At 41.6% G+C, this 15,501-nt stretch overlaps 1 protein-coding gene across 2 annotated transcripts in view; it reads right to left on the bottom strand.

Annotated features, from left to right (window-relative positions):
• GLDC (glycine decarboxylase) overlaps window positions 1-15,501 on the bottom strand; it is a 76,316-nt gene that overhangs the window by 32,566 nt on the left and 28,249 nt on the right. For both annotated transcript variants that reach the window (XR_014796390.1, XM_084899586.1), the window contains exons 6-15: window positions 14,681-14,828; window positions 14,172-14,368; window positions 12,657-12,753; window positions 10,145-10,250; window positions 9,455-9,594; window positions 8,679-8,759; window positions 6,619-6,716; window positions 5,772-5,856; window positions 5,556-5,597; window positions 4,413-4,555 (exon numbers count right to left, since the gene is read on the bottom strand). Coding sequence is in view for 1 of the 2 variants with exons in the window: in XM_084899586.1 (XP_084755712.1) it covers window positions 4,413-4,555; window positions 5,556-5,597; window positions 5,772-5,856; window positions 6,619-6,716; window positions 8,679-8,759; window positions 9,455-9,594; window positions 10,145-10,250; window positions 12,657-12,753; window positions 14,172-14,368; window positions 14,681-14,828 (1,137 nt within the window). In the remaining variant the exon portion in view is untranslated. The remainder of the gene's footprint in view (window positions 1-4,412; window positions 4,556-5,555; window positions 5,598-5,771; window positions 5,857-6,618; window positions 6,717-8,678; window positions 8,760-9,454; window positions 9,595-10,144; window positions 10,251-12,656; window positions 12,754-14,171; window positions 14,369-14,680; window positions 14,829-15,501) is intronic.

A 15,501-nucleotide genomic window follows, 5' to 3' on the forward strand; every position in this document is an offset into this window, starting at 1 on the left:
AAAAACAAGTCCTGCCGAAACCGGTTTGGCTCAGTGGATAGAGCGTCGGTCTGCGGACTGAAAGGTCCCAGATTTGATTCCGGTCAAGGGCATGTACATTGGTTGCGGGCACATCCCTGGTGTGGGGTGTGCAGGAGGCAGCTGGTCGATGTCTCTCTCTCATGGATGTTTCTAGTTCTCTATCTCTCTCCTCTCCCTTCCTCTCTGTAAAAAATCAATAAAATATATTTTTAAAACAACAACAGCAACAAAACAAACAAACGAACAAACAAACAAAACAAGTCCTGCCAGTCCTGGCATTTACTCAGGCTGCTGAAGGAACAGCTACATGCGATACTGATTAACATAGAATGAGTAAAAACTGACAACCTCTTCCAAAACCCAAACTCATTCTACAAAGAATCCAGAGAAATCCAGTAGACCAGAAGAAGCTAGAACACACATAGCAAGCACAATGACTCCCAAGGTGATAATAAACTGGAGTTGATACATACCAGCTCAACCTCAAGGGACACTTGTAACCTTCTGCTAGATTTTAGAAATAAGATTGTAGATGATATGTCTACATGAGATGAGGAGGGAACATGGCCTGCTCTTCTAGATGATTTTGCAGAATATTTCACAGGAGGAAAGCCTAGCACTTTTTAGGCATAAAACTTCAGATGAATTGAGATGATAAATGAATTGCAGCCTGGCCGGTGTGGCTCAGAGGTTGAGCATCGACCAATGAACCAGAAGGTCACGGTTCAATTTTTAGTCGGGGCACATGCTCATGTTGCGGGATCAATCCCCAGTAGGGGTTGTGCAGGAGCCAGCCGATACATGATTCTCTCTCATCATTGCTGTTTCTATCTCTCTCTCCCTCCACTTTCCTCTCTCTTTTTAATTATTTAATTAATAAAAACATATTTTTTTAAAAATTAATTGCAGCCTATAAAGAAGGCATTTTGGTCAGTAACTGAGTACATTTGTCACTGATGTACACACAGCAGAAGACATCCTTGGCCAGCCATAAGTAATCTCTTTATTCTGTTTAAGGACTATGGTGACTGAGTTTACAGACACCATAAAAAATTTCTCAGAAGTTAGCTACATCGGAATATTTGGAGATAGATTATTATAGCTGCTGTTGTTAATAAAAAAGTAACAAACTATTTTGCCAATCTGCAAAATATGCTATAATTCATGATTTAGGGTGAGTCCCAGCAGTCACCAAAACAACTGCTGAATTTCATTTTAACTTTGCTGAAAAACGGCATTTGTGGTCTCAAATAAGATGCATTCACACACGTCAGAGAGTGTTAAAGATGTGTCCTACAGAAGATGATCATGTTATGGATCCTAACGTTTTTTAAATTTTGGTGCCAGTAATTTAAAATGCATACATTTAAAAAATTATCAACTATCTAGATTTGCCAGATCTATTCTTGTTTTACTTTTCCCTGGTAAAAATCCTTTTATAGTTTTTAACACACCATTATAGTGTGCACAGCGTGTGTGTGTTTTCAGCTGTTTACAGATCAGGATGACTGACAATTTACCAGTACAGATATCTTGGAAGCAACAGGATTTTAACCAAACTGTTGCATACCTTAAGAATCCCGAATGCTACCTGGGTCTCTACTTCTATAAGCTTAGATAAAACCCTCTCAACATGCCATTCTGGAATGTGTCTACCTATCTGTATCTAACTTGATAGGAGCTAAGCTCTACATTTAACCTTTGAATTCTGGTCAAGAAACATTTGGATAGTTCCAGCGGCTCTAACCTTTTGGATACCTGATACCACCTCAAAGCGGTGGTTCTCAAACTGGAGATTCCCAAACAACAGCATCAGCATCACCTGGAAACTTGTTAGAAATGCAAATTGCTGGCTCAGGCCCAGCCCAGTCACACTAAATCAGAAATTCTGGGGATGCAGACGTGTGTGAGAACCACTGCTTTAGAGACTTACTAACATCAAAATTATACTTCTGAGAGTTAAGGAAATTGGGGGAGGCCAGACCCTTCTGCCCGTTGCTTTATATTTTCCCCAAAATGGCTCTTCATCCTTCATCCTTTCTCTTCTTCCTGGCATTCTGAGCGTGCTATTTTTGTGTGTGTTTTTTGGAAAATCGTCCCTACTCACAGGTCCCCCATATCCGTTCTCCCGGACCTCGGTAGGGGAGGATTCTGAAGCTGCACTAGACTCAGCAGGAAAGCATATCAGAGGTGATCAATGATAACCGTGAGCCCAGGAAAGGAGGCGGAGAGGCCTTTACCATGTGTTTGACTCTCTGCTGCAAACTATGCACATGACTGGTGGTGCTCTCAAAGGCCAGCGTCAGATTTCAACCTCTTTGGTGTCCCTCCCGGCCCATACAAGCTCCAACCCGCCAGTGCATGAGGATTGCCTGGGGAGCTGTGACACCTGGGCCCCACCACAAGAGGATGTTCTATGCGGTCCGGAGGGCATCAACACTCCCCAAATAGTTCTAATACGCAGCCTGGGCTGGGGACCCCTGAAACACCGCTGGTTTTCACGGCATGGTGGTCAGACCAGCACACCAGCTTTTGCTGGGAATTTGCTAGAAATGCAAAGTCCCAGGCCCCACCCCAGACGGAATCAGAAACTCTGGAGGAGGGGCTTAGTAAAAGAGCAAGCCCCCAGAGGACTCGTACACACAGGCAAGCTTGAGAGCCATTGATTATGCCTGTTCCCACCTCCCTTTAAGATCTTTCCTTGGGCTGAAACCGGTTTGTCTCAGTCGACAGAGCGTAGGCCTGTGGACTGGAAGGTCCCGGGTTCGATTCCGGTCAAGGGCATGTACCTTGGTTGTGGGCACATCCCCCAGTAGGGTGTGTGCAGGAAGCAGCTGGTCGATGATTCTCTCTCATCGATGTTTCTAACTCGCTATGCCTCTCTCTTTCTCTCTGTGAAAAATCAATAAAATATATATATTTTTTAAAAAAAGATCTTTCCTTGGGAGGAGATTCTGGGGAAGCCACTGCCAGTCTATCTATAATACCTACAATCAAGATTAACCTTGCAGTGTTTAAAGATAAAAACAACATCCTCACTCTTATAAGCCAAGTGAGCGAATAGCAATTTTAGATTGTCTTCCCCTTTTAGAGTCACATCTTTAAAAGGTGTTAATTACCGTCTCTGTCTGCCTTAAACATTGCATTATATATCATTCTAGCCCAGCAATTCCTGGAGTGTGTCTGTGAGCTGCTGAATGGAGAGTGTCGCCGTGTCATGAGAAACAAGCCAAAGCAACCATGCTGGGCACAATAGGAGATGGAAAGGTCATTAAATATTGTTTGGCTGTGTTCTCCACCAAGCCGGAAAAGCTCTCTGGGTTTGTAGATTAAACAAATAGCCTGGAAATATAAAGACAAGCTTCCAGACATTTTTGTTTCAAGTTATTTAAAAACGTTTGGGCTCTAACCTGTTTGGCTCAGTGGATAGAGTGAGGGCCTACGGACTGAAGGGTCCCAGATTCGATTCTGGTCAAGGGCATGTATCTTGGTTGCAGGCACATCCCCAGTAGGAGTTGTGCAGGAGGCAGCTGATTGATGTTTCTCTCTCATCAACGTTTCTAGCTCTCTATCTCTCTCCCTTCCTCTCTGTAAAAAATCAATAAAATATATATATTAAAAAACAAACAAACAAAAAAAAACACACAAACGTGCCGAAACCAGTTTGGCTCAATGGATAGAGCATCGGCTTGGGGACTGAAGGATCCCGGGTTCGATTCCAGTCAAGGGCATGCACCTTAGTTGTGGGCATATCCCCAGTAGGGGGTGTGCAAGAGGCAGCTAATTGATGACTCTCTCTCATAGATGTTTCTAACTATCTCTCTCCCTTCCTCTCTGTACAAAATCAATAAAATATATTTAAAATAAAAAAAAGAAGTATTATAAACAAACAAACAAAAAAACAAAAAACAAAAAACACACAAACGTTTGGGATCGTCCTGGCTGGTTTGGCTCAGTGGATAGAGCATCGACTTGTGGGTTCGATTTCAGTCAAGGGCACATGCCTGGGTTTCGGGCTTGATCCCGGTAGGAGGCTGAGCCTTAAGAAGTTTGCAGCGTCCACATCCTTCTACCTTGGAGCCCTGTACTGTGAGCTCTAGTATCATTCCGTGAGGAAGTTCAAGCAATCACATGGAGAGGTCCACATAGAGAAGAACCAAGATCCATCTCAATGGCCTGAAGTAGCTTCTCCCAGCCAACAGCCCACCACTAGCTTCTCAGCAATGAATGAGGTCACTTTGGATCTCCTAGGCATCCACCCAGTAGAGGGGAACAGTCCACTCAGCTCAGACTGACACAAAATATTTGTTGCTTCAAACCTCTAAGTTTTAAGATGGGTATTGTTATACCCCAAGCAATAACTAAAACAGCAGGAGGTAAAATACCCTTACCTGTTAGGCTGTAAACAGATTCGGTCGTAGCCTGTGATCTCACACAAATCCTTTTCAAGCTCTCGGAAAAGCTGCTGGTACCCTTGAGCTTGGTCCAAAGGCACAAAGGGGTGGATGTTTGCAAATTCACTCCATGTGATTGGCTGAAGAGCAAGAAAGGAGAAAACATATGCATATATACATATTGTAACAGCAGTAACAACATTAACTTTGATGCTGATGATGGGATGATTATGAAGTGATGATGATGATGATGATATGATGATGATGATGATGATGATGATGATGATGATGAAAGCATGATCTGACACGCAGTGCTTACTATGTGCCAGGCACTGCTTTCAGCACTTTAACATATTCCTTCATTTAGCTCTCACCACAATCTTACAAGGTAAGTTCTACTACTGTCTTCATTTTAGAAGTGAGTTCCAGAGTCCCAGAAAGCAAACTTGTGCAAAAATATAACCTCTTTCTATCTTTTTTAGGGGCAAAAAGGCCCGAAAATAGCTTTATATCCGTGAAACCCAATGAGTTGTTTCAAGTGCAATTTATTCAAACTCTTACATAGCATGTACATTATTGTCTCTTCATTAAGCAGAACAAAGCAACAGAAAAGCAAATGGGAGAAACCTTCCTGACACAATATAAAATGATTTCCTTTGCCTGATGTGATTTGTCACATCCGAACACTCCAGTGGAAAAAAAGGAACAAGCTAACTTCGCTGAAATGGATCCTAGCCCAGGAGACAAGCTTACCAACACAATAGCAGGTTACATAAAGCTTCTGTTGACACAAGAAAGAAATTAAAACCTCAAATCTCTACCCTCCTGGCAGTATGAATAGATTTCTAGAAAAAAGGCTTAACAACCACAAATTGATAAAAATGAAAGCTTTTCATGTGGCAGGTTTAACAAAAGAGGGTGGCAGGGTAGGAAGGTATAAATACTATATATTTAATATTTCAAAATAATCTAACTCATAAATTTAAATGATCGGGTTATGGTAAAATTAGGGTTTCTGCCAAGACTGCTAAATAACAAGGAAAAGGATTACTAAAGTAGTTATTAAGTCCCAGTCCCAGTAGCAGTTTTCCCTAGATTATACAGCCAGAACAAGTCCCTTCTTAGAAGCGACCTACTTACTGCAAGTTCAGATGAACTGTTGAGCTTCATGGTACAGGATCCCTTTAAGAAGCACAACCAAAAATAAATTGCATTAGTGATTTCCTACGGTCCGTATGATCAGTCCTTCCACCTCCCCGCATGGTTCCCCATTCATCCCTCCTGCAGCATATTACATGTGACCCAATGAGGTGGGATCAGGGTGGGGTTAAAAGGGGGGATAAAAGTAATAATTACCAGTGGAATCATGCTGTGAACAAGGGAAATGTCTTTGTTTTCTAATTTCTTCATATATCGAACAATATTTGTTTCTGAGTGATAGCTGTGAACACAAAACGCATGATTGGGGCCAATCTAGTTAGATAAGAGTCCATGCATACCCTCCTGAAAGATCAGACACACTGAGATCTACCTTCAAGATACAGATCACATTGGGCCATGCCAACAAAGCATCAGAGGGAAGGGCATGGAACACCACAAACCTCAGTGGATAGCCCAGGACAAGAAGCATCCTGTGGCTGAAACTGGTTTGGCTCAGTGGTAGAGCGTCGGTCTGCGGACTGAAAGGTCCCAGGTTCGATTCTGGTCAAGGGCATGTACATTGGTTGCGGGCACATCCCCAATAGGGGGTATGCAGGAGGCAGTTGGTCAATGTTTCTCTCTCATCAATGATTCTAGCTTTCTATCCTTCTCCCTTCCTCTCTGTAAAAAATCAATAAAATATATTTTTTAAAAAGAAGAAGAAGAAGAAGAAGAAGAAGAAGAAGAAGAAGAAGAAGAAGCAGCAGCAGCAGCAGCATCCTGTAGAAGGTTGGGAAGAAGAGGATATTGACTTGCTGGGTATGGTCTTCAGCCTGGCTACTAGACATCTAAACTTCCCTCCCCCTGATGAGTAGAATCATAGGTCACAGAGCCAAGGGATCAGGGCCAACAGGAAATAATGTGTGATTTGCCCACATCAGCAAAGGGATCCTTATGGCGATGATTTATTATGAAGGGAATATCACATCGAAGTCAGAAGCTACTCTCTATTGTGCTCCCAAGCCACGGCACACAACGCAGAAGTCACACTGGCCACACAAACCTGTTGAACACCTGATTTGTAAGGAACGGGCTGGTTCTCTTGAAGGCAGTGGCTAGAATACCTCTCCGTTCCTCCCCCATGCTTTCAGCAACCAGCTCCTGCATGGAGAGAACACAGAAACTAAAGGGCAGGAATTGTGCCTAGAACCACGTGTGGACACCCAGGCCTCAGGTCAGCAAGTATTCTCACAGAGCATTGGAAATCCCCTAGCACTCCCCATCCCTCCCCGCCCACCCACTCACCACCTCCCCAGGCATCTGGCATGGTGTGTTGACAGGTGTCAGGAGTTATGAATTGTGAAAATTTCCAGAGCACTGTTTTTAAGTTCTATTGACCTCAGCCATAAAAACATAAGGAAAACTGTACAATTTTTACTGCAAGAAAAGTTGACATCTCCTGTATGTTCCTTGAATAATAAGTGAGTTCTAGTAAGTTATTTTAAAAGGCTATCAAAAAGTTACCATGATAACACTCAGGTAGTGTTCTCACTTGACACTGACCTTTTATCTTTGAGAACAACTCTCATGAAATTCCAGTGCCAAGATCATGGAATGGGGAAAAGGACAATCTCTTCAAGAGACAGTGCTGAGAAAACTGGATTTCCACATGCAAAAGAATGAAGTTGGATCCATATCTTACATAATATACCAAAAAAAGTAACTTGAAATGGATGAAGGACCTAACTTTAAAGGCTAAAACTATAAAACTCTTAGAAGAAAACCTAGGGTGACATCTGCATGACCTTGAATTTGGCAATGGTTTCTTAAGCATGAGCAACAAAAAATAGACTCATTAAAATTAAAAATCTTTGCACATCAAAGGGCACTGTCAAGAGAGTTACGAGATAACCCACAGGAGGGGAAACTATTTGCAAATCATATATCTATTAAGAGTTTAATATATAGAATATATCATTAAACAGGTCGCTTGCTCCTCATTCTGCCTCAGGCATCAATGACTGTTCATTCCATAAATATGCCTCAAACACGTGGAATGAATAACTGTGATTAAATGTAGTGCAAAGTTCTAGAGGGAAGATGCTTATTCAGTTCTGTTTATCAAAGTTTAATATGATACTTCTTTGATGATTTCCATTTGCTATGACACTGAAGGCCTCTCTCAAAGAGGACACAGACAACCAGGATAGCAACAATCAACACTCCAAAACCTATTTCAGCTTCTTTAGTTGAAATGTTTCCTTTCATTGATCTATTCATCAAATATTTATTGAGGGCTTCCTATGCATGAAGCCATGTAGAGGTGTGATTAACCCCTGGCCACAGGTCTAGGCAGTCACTGACACCTCTCTTTTTCATTCTCATTCCATGGAATAGTAACCTTTATCCTCACTTGTCCCTGCTATTTCAATGTTTTAGAAACCAACTCAGTCACACTGAACCGCTTCTAGTTCTCAGGAGTCTCTCTCCTCTAGCCTTTGTGGCTGTTTTTCCCAATGTTTGGGACACTTCTGGCCCCATCATCCTCTTCAAGACTATATAACTCCTATTCATCTAGCAGATCTCAGCTAAGGACAATTTCTTCCGAATTCTGGTGAGAAGACTCTCCTCTGTGCTCAAAGAGCATCTTCAGACATCACCCATCATAACACATCACTTGGATTGCAATCTTGTGCTTGTTTGACTCCCCATTAGTCTATAAGCTCCGTGAGTATGGGAATCATGTCTAATTCACCACGATCCTCATGCTACCTGATACATATTAGGTCTTGAATAAATATTTTTGTGTGTGAGTGGGTATCATAATTCTCTCAGAATCGACATAACCAAGATGCCAATGTCATGAATCTCTATATTAGGGACAATTCTTCCTAATAGCCTGGGTGCATGGTCCTGGGTAGGGCACACAGCAGTGACCCCCATCAGCAGTCACTGTAGCCAGGGCTAGTCAGTGCCATAATTTTAACAGCAAGCCACCAATGTCATACCTGCCTCCCCCCCACCACCATTCCCCATTCATACTCAGGCCCACAAGAAGCAAACCCATCTTTGACACTGCTTCAAATAGTCATTATAAGAAATGCAGGCTTTTATTTCACTTACTGCAGATGACTCACAGCCAAAGATCCACAACAAGTCATCCAGATCTTTTTCACTGACAGTTTCGTCAAGAGAAATGCCAAGCTACAGAAATAAAAACAAAAGAGAAAAAAACATCAGCTCTAGACCCGAGAGAGGTCAAAGGTAAGAAGGCACTGGACAAAACTCCCAGTCCTGTTAACATATCAGGGTGCCAGTTGGTTATCAAATTGGCCCTTAGGCGAAAGGGACTAAGACCAGCCCCAGACTTTACAGGATTTAGTTTTACAAACCACTTCTGGACTCTAACACCGTAATGGTGACAGGTACTCCTATTGGTGCTGGATATCCTCACTTTTTTCTTCCCTTAACTTGCTTTATTATATCCCTTATCAGGGCCTTTACCGTGAAAAGTCGTATTGTGAAGAGAGAAGAAAATATGTGCCTAACAGTCTCCTTTATGAAAACACAGTCTTAAGAAAAGATGAGAATAAAATGTTCTTTGAAAGATTGCAAACCAGATATGAAAATGAATTATTAAAAAAAAATATATTGGGGGGGTGGGGTGAGCTAGAAGGGGTCATTGTGAGGAAAAAAAGGGGACATATGAATATTTTCAACAATAAAGAATACTTTGTAAAAAAATAGATTGTGCCCAAAGTTCCAATATTGATTTTTTTAAATAAAGAGGAAAACTTTTACTGACAAAAGTCATGAAAATTTATGCAATAAAAAAAAGTCATGAAAAGCTAGAGACTTGGTTAAAAAGAAAAGAACCAACACCTGAAAGTTCGACTTACTGTGCCATCCTCAAAAAGCCGAAAATTGATCTGCCTCTGCGCAGCCCTGCTCAGAACCTCCTTCACTGAGCAGCCACACTGAATCTTCAGAGTGTCAAAGAACAGGTCATGCTGGAGGTGATGCCCCGCCCGCTTGAGACCTAAATAAGAGAGAAGGATCAACCAGTTTCATCGACATTTTGCTTTTCTCAAAATCAAAACCCATATCATTGTTTTTAATGGCTGTATGTGGTCAAACTTACAGATGTACTATAAAGTAACTACTTTTTATTGTATGTTTAGGCTATTTCCAAGATTGTGCTATTGTCCACAGTGTTTCAATGGAAACACTTTACTTTTCTATTTTATCATGTCCTTTGGATTTATACTTAGAAGTAGAATTTCTGCATCAAATTATATACATATTTTAAAGCTTTTGACACATACTGTTTAAGTGTCCTTAAAAACAGAAGTCATATCAATATCAGCATTCCTTTTCATCTTTGCCAATGTGATGAGAGAAAAACTATTTTGTTGTTTCAATTTACATTTCTTTGAGTAATAGTGAGGTTGAAATTATATATGTTCATTGACTATGTGACTTTTAATTCTATATAAAGAATTGAACATACAGTGAGTTCTCAATTTCACTTACTCATGTTTATCAGTATTGTTATGCCCAGAAGTTTTTAAAAAAGATATGTGACTCACCTTCAGACAAAATCAAAGTGGCATTGTGTACCCTCTTAGCAATATGCGTCAGCCCTCGGGAACCATGGTAGATTGCAAACATGGCAGCCATATTTGCCAAGAGGGCCTAAAATAACAAAAAAACATTTAAGAAATTATGTTCAAGCCAAAACCAGTTTGGCTCAATGGATAGAGTGTGGAAGAAAGGTCCCAGGCTGAAAGGTCATGGGTTGGATTTCGGTCAGGGGCATGTACCTTGGTTGCGGGCACATCTCCAGAGGGGGGTGTGCAAGAGGCAGCTGATCAATGATTCTCTCTCATCGATGTTTCTAACTCTCTATCTCTCTCTCTTCCTCTCTGTAAAAAATCAATAAAATATATTAAAAAAAAAAAAAGAAATTATGTTCAACAATGTGATGAAAGACATTTAATAGAAGGGACTATTCTTTCGACTTGAGATGCCAAACTGAAAACAGAGACAAAACAAAATGATCAGATTTTCTGCATTCTCTATGATACTTGGGGACCATTTATAACACGGCTGAACACCTGAGGGAAAGACACAACATCCAAGATACTGTGGACTAACTATGTTAAACCTTCAAATATGATCATTATAAAGGGGTTCCATACATGCAATATAATCAAGTCAACCATAAAGAGAAAGATCAGGCTGTCACAGACATCAAAATTCAAAATTTAATGTTGGAATACAGAGAAGCCATAAAGACCTTGGTGGGTAAAAATGACAACTAAGGATTTTATACTCAAACAGTTCTTCAAGGATAAAAAGAATAAAGGTTTTCAAAAACAGAGGAACTCAGGGAATACAATTCTCCTGAGGCCTTCAATAAATCAGTAGAAGATGAATTTCAATAACCAAGAGATAAACGAGAATCTGTGGCAAAGATGACTGCAGTTGTTACAGGTAGAAATCTGGAGTCAAAGACACAGAGTGTTCAAGGAACAGCTCAAAATATATCAGTCATCTTTTAACAAAAGAGAATAATTTCACGCTTACAAAGAGAATGACTCTGAAGTTGTCACTTGTTTATAGAAATCAATTTTGAAAAGGAAACATATGAAATGAAATAGACAAAAGAGAGTTAAAAGATCTCCAGAATGAGAAGATGAAACTCAGAGAAGACAGGGTATAGCTATCTCCACTTTAATAATCGCAGAAAAAGATAGAGATCTTTCATAATCAGTTAAATAATGAAATATCAGCTATACATAAACTGGAAGAAATAAAAAAGAATTAATAGCCCCGGCCAGCATGGCTCAGTGGTTGATCATTGACCTATGAACCAGGAGACCACAGTTTGATTTCTGGTCAGGGCACATGCCGGGATTGTGGGCTCAATCCCCATTGGAGGGCGTGCAGGAGGCAGCCAATTAATTATTATGTCTCATTCATTGATGTTTCAAACTCTCTTCCTCTCCTTTTCTCTCCAAAATCAATTATATATATATTTAAAATAACTTGTTCATTGTAGACAGCCCAAGTTCACTTGGAAAATTAGAAAACCCTAATGCACTTATGATCAGATAGACACCTCCTGGGAGAAGATGGGCAGAAAGGATAAGACAGAGGCAGTCAGCTGCAGAGGAAGGGGAAATATGTAAGCAGAGAATTCAACAAATGGATTGTAAACTATAGAAAGTAAAGGCATCAGGTAAAGATCCATTAGATGCCAACAGAGAAAAAGCCTGTGACAACTGACTCCTTCCTGTGACACTAGGAGAGCTCTTACCCTCCTGAGGCAAAAAAAATAATATAAGAAAACCAACTGAAGAAACATCTCCAAAGACCAAACTAACTATAAGAACTATTAGAAGACCTTATCTCTGCCGCCTCCCTGAGGAGGCTTTCTAAACCCTGCAGGTGCTTTAAGCCGATGCCCTGAGAGGGAAGAGCCCTGGACTGCCCATTGAGGTATCTGTGAGATCTCTCCTTCTCTGACCCTGACTGAAAGAGGTAGACTCAGAATAGACTACATGCTCAGATTGGCCTTCCCCCTGACCCAAGGAGTTGGCTGGATATCAGAAAATATTGCTCCCCCTGGCCTGAGCCCTTGAACAATTTCCTGGTAACTCCTCGTCTTTTATCCCACCCACTTGAGGAATGCCTCATGAGCGCCCAGTGAGAGTACCCTATGCCCACCAGCAGCTTGCCATTGGGACCATCCCTTCAAGTATAATCACCTAAAGCACTCACTTTGCCCTCCTCACCCCACCCTGGACGGCCTCCATCTGAGCCTGAAGAAAAGGTGCCCAGTCACCACCCATAATAAACCTGCCCCAGGGACAAGAATGCTAGAGACCCTAACGTGTGAAGTGTGTGCATACACAGAGCACCCGGAAAATACACTGTATTTTGTTTCTGACAATACCACAAGGCTTCTCTACCAATAAGATCTTAACATTCCTAGTGGAGCATAAACTAATGAACAACTGAGTGAATGAATGAGTGGCTCATGTGTGTAAAATAGACTATAAGGCATTCAGGGGACAGGCCAGGTATGTGACCTACCTGAGCAGTACAGATATTGCTGGTAGCCTTGTCCCTCCGGATGTGCTGCTCCCTGGTTTGAAGAGCAAGACGGTACACTTCTTTCCCAGTGGCATCTCTGGGCCAAGAATAAAACATCCAATTAGCACAGGTCATCACAGTACCAAGAATTGTCATAAATGGACCTGCTTTTTTCCTTCCCAGCTTGAAGTGAATTTAGCAAATTTATGTGGGTACAAGGCCATAAAGAGACAACTTCCAAATCATCCCCTTCTAACTAGAACTATTAATTTTTAGGTTGTACTGTGGGAATTTGAGGAACCCAGATAGAGACATCTAGGCTGGGAAACTTGAAAGGAAATTTCCCAGGAATTACCCAGCCAAATATTATGGAGAGAAAAAGAAGCATCAATAATGAGAATCATTAATTGGCTGCCTCCTGCATATCCCTTACTGGGGATCGAGCCTGCAACCCGGGCCAGGAATCAAACAGTGACCCATTGGTTCATAAGTCAACGCTCAACCACTCACCCCTACCAGCCGGGCTACATTCTTAATCTGAGGAGATTCTTCAATAAGAAGACTCAAGAAAGTACATGTGGAAATTAGTCCAATGGCCAAGTGGCAGTCCTCTAGGAAATAATGTGGATCTCACTCAATATGTACATGATAATCTCTCATTGCACTTATCTTTACCTCACTGTGTAGCATAATACTTTTGAGATAGAAAACAGATATAAAACACATCTAAAATATTCAGCCTCTCTTGCCGTAACCGGTTTGGCTCAGTGGTAGAGCGTTGGTCTGCGGACTGAAAGGTCCCAGGTTCGATTCCGGCCAAGGGCATGTACCTTGGTTGCGGGCACATCCCCAGTAGGGGGTGTGCAAGAGGCAGCTGGCGGATGTTTCTCTCTCATCGACGTTTCTAGCTCTCTATCTCTCTCCCTTCCTCTCTGTTAAAAATCAATAAAATATATTTAAAAAATAAATAAATAAAATATTCAGTCTCTCAAATTTACTCTTCAACTTAAGTAACTTTATATATGTAACCTCAGAACAACTATGGTATGGATTACACAAATGCTTTTTCAAATATGTAGAAAACTCATGGCATTTGAGAAGAGAGACTGACTAGTTCACACCCCAAATAGATTCTCCCTTCTGCTGCTATGTTGTACACTTCTTTAATCAACCCCAAGTGACCCGGTTAGGTTTAAAGAGCAATCAATAACTTTTGTGATCAAGAGAAGGAACAGGGTCCCAACCAGTAAGGCTCAGAAGTTGAACATAAACCTATGAACAGGAGGTCATGGTTCGATTCCCAGTCAGGACACATGCCCAGGTTGCGGGCTAGATCCCCAAAGTGGGGCGTGCAGGAGGCAGCCAATCAATGATTCTCTCTCATCACTGATCTTTCTATCTCTCCTTCTCCCTTTTTCTCTCTGAAATCAACAAAAATTTGTATTGTTTTTTAAAAGAGAGAGGAGCAGGGAAAATCATGGCCACGATAAAAAGGAGAAACATGAGTTGCTTTACCTTGTAACTCCCACCATTCTTCCGGGCATCATCCTCACCAAACTCTCTCTGACGGCAAAAAAGGCTGCATGCGGTCCACCATAGCCCAGGGGCACCCCAAATCTCTGTGAGCTGCCAAGGGCAATGTCTACCCCAAATTCTCCAGGAGGCCTCAAGATACACAGAGCTAAAAGGTCAGTAGCACAACAAGCTAAGCTCTAGAAAGGAAACGAGAGAGTGGACACGGTTGTTACCTTCCCTGAGATCAGTGACAGAGCAGCCAATTATTATACCTCCATTGTAAGCAGACTAGCAGAGTTGGTTTCTATTGAACTTCACTTATTCATCCACTTAAAATATTTACTGAGTGCCTTTTATGTGCCAGGGATCAATAAACAAAACAAACTTGAAGAAAGAAGGAAGGAAAAAGACAGCTTTTCCATTCCAAGTGATATAAATTAAGAGACACCAGAACTAATTCAAAGTTGAGACGTACCTCCGAGGACCCCCACAAGGAGAGCTTTGCTTACCCCACTCTGGTGGGCTCTCTCCACCAGTTCAGTGAAGTCCTCCACCTTCCCCTCCGTGTCTGGGTACTGGAACAGCACTCCACTGACATCTTTCCCACTGAAGTCCATTTCGTGGAATAACTTCAACTCAATGAGGACTCCAGCAAATCTGGAAAGAGAGAAGACACAGAACAATCATGTTTTTGGTTTGTAAGGAAAAAATCAAATAGCCTACAGTTTCTTTTAGCATTTATAATCTGTGTCTTTTCTCAGTGCCCACCCACCACCACATCCCAACACACACACACACACACACACACACACACACACACACACACACACCCCTCATACCCAGACCTTCAGTAGTAACAGTGTTTCAAACCAACTCAATTGCATCCAACAGCTCAGCTTCTGTTTTTCTCATCCACAGGTAGTACTCCCCTTTCCTGCCAGAACCAGCTCCTGAGATAAGACCAGAAACACTGCCTCCTGGGGCTAAAGAACCAATTATCTGTAACAGCAGCGCCCTGGCCACTTCCGCTTTGGATTAAGTCTTTAGGTGAATAGAAAACCATCAGTAAGACAAGGAGGAGACACCTTCCTTAGGTTCCTAAAACCATCTAATGTCAACATCTGTGAGAAACCCCTTCTGAAGGGATGGTGGCAATGAGTAGGAGGAAGATGACCCAGCTTTTACAAGGAGAAAGCAAATAAATACACCCACAAGTGGTAGTTGTGCTATATTTGTGTGAGCTCATTGCAACACCTAAATACAATACACTTCCTTCTACATCATTTTCCACTAACAACAGACTACAACCACGAACGCACACAAAATTTTT

The sequence above is a fragment of the Pipistrellus hanaki genome (genome assembly GCF_964339955.1).
Source record: "Pipistrellus hanaki genome assembly, chromosome: 11".
Taxonomy (NCBI): Eukaryota; Metazoa; Chordata; class Mammalia; order Chiroptera; family Vespertilionidae; genus Pipistrellus; species Pipistrellus hanaki.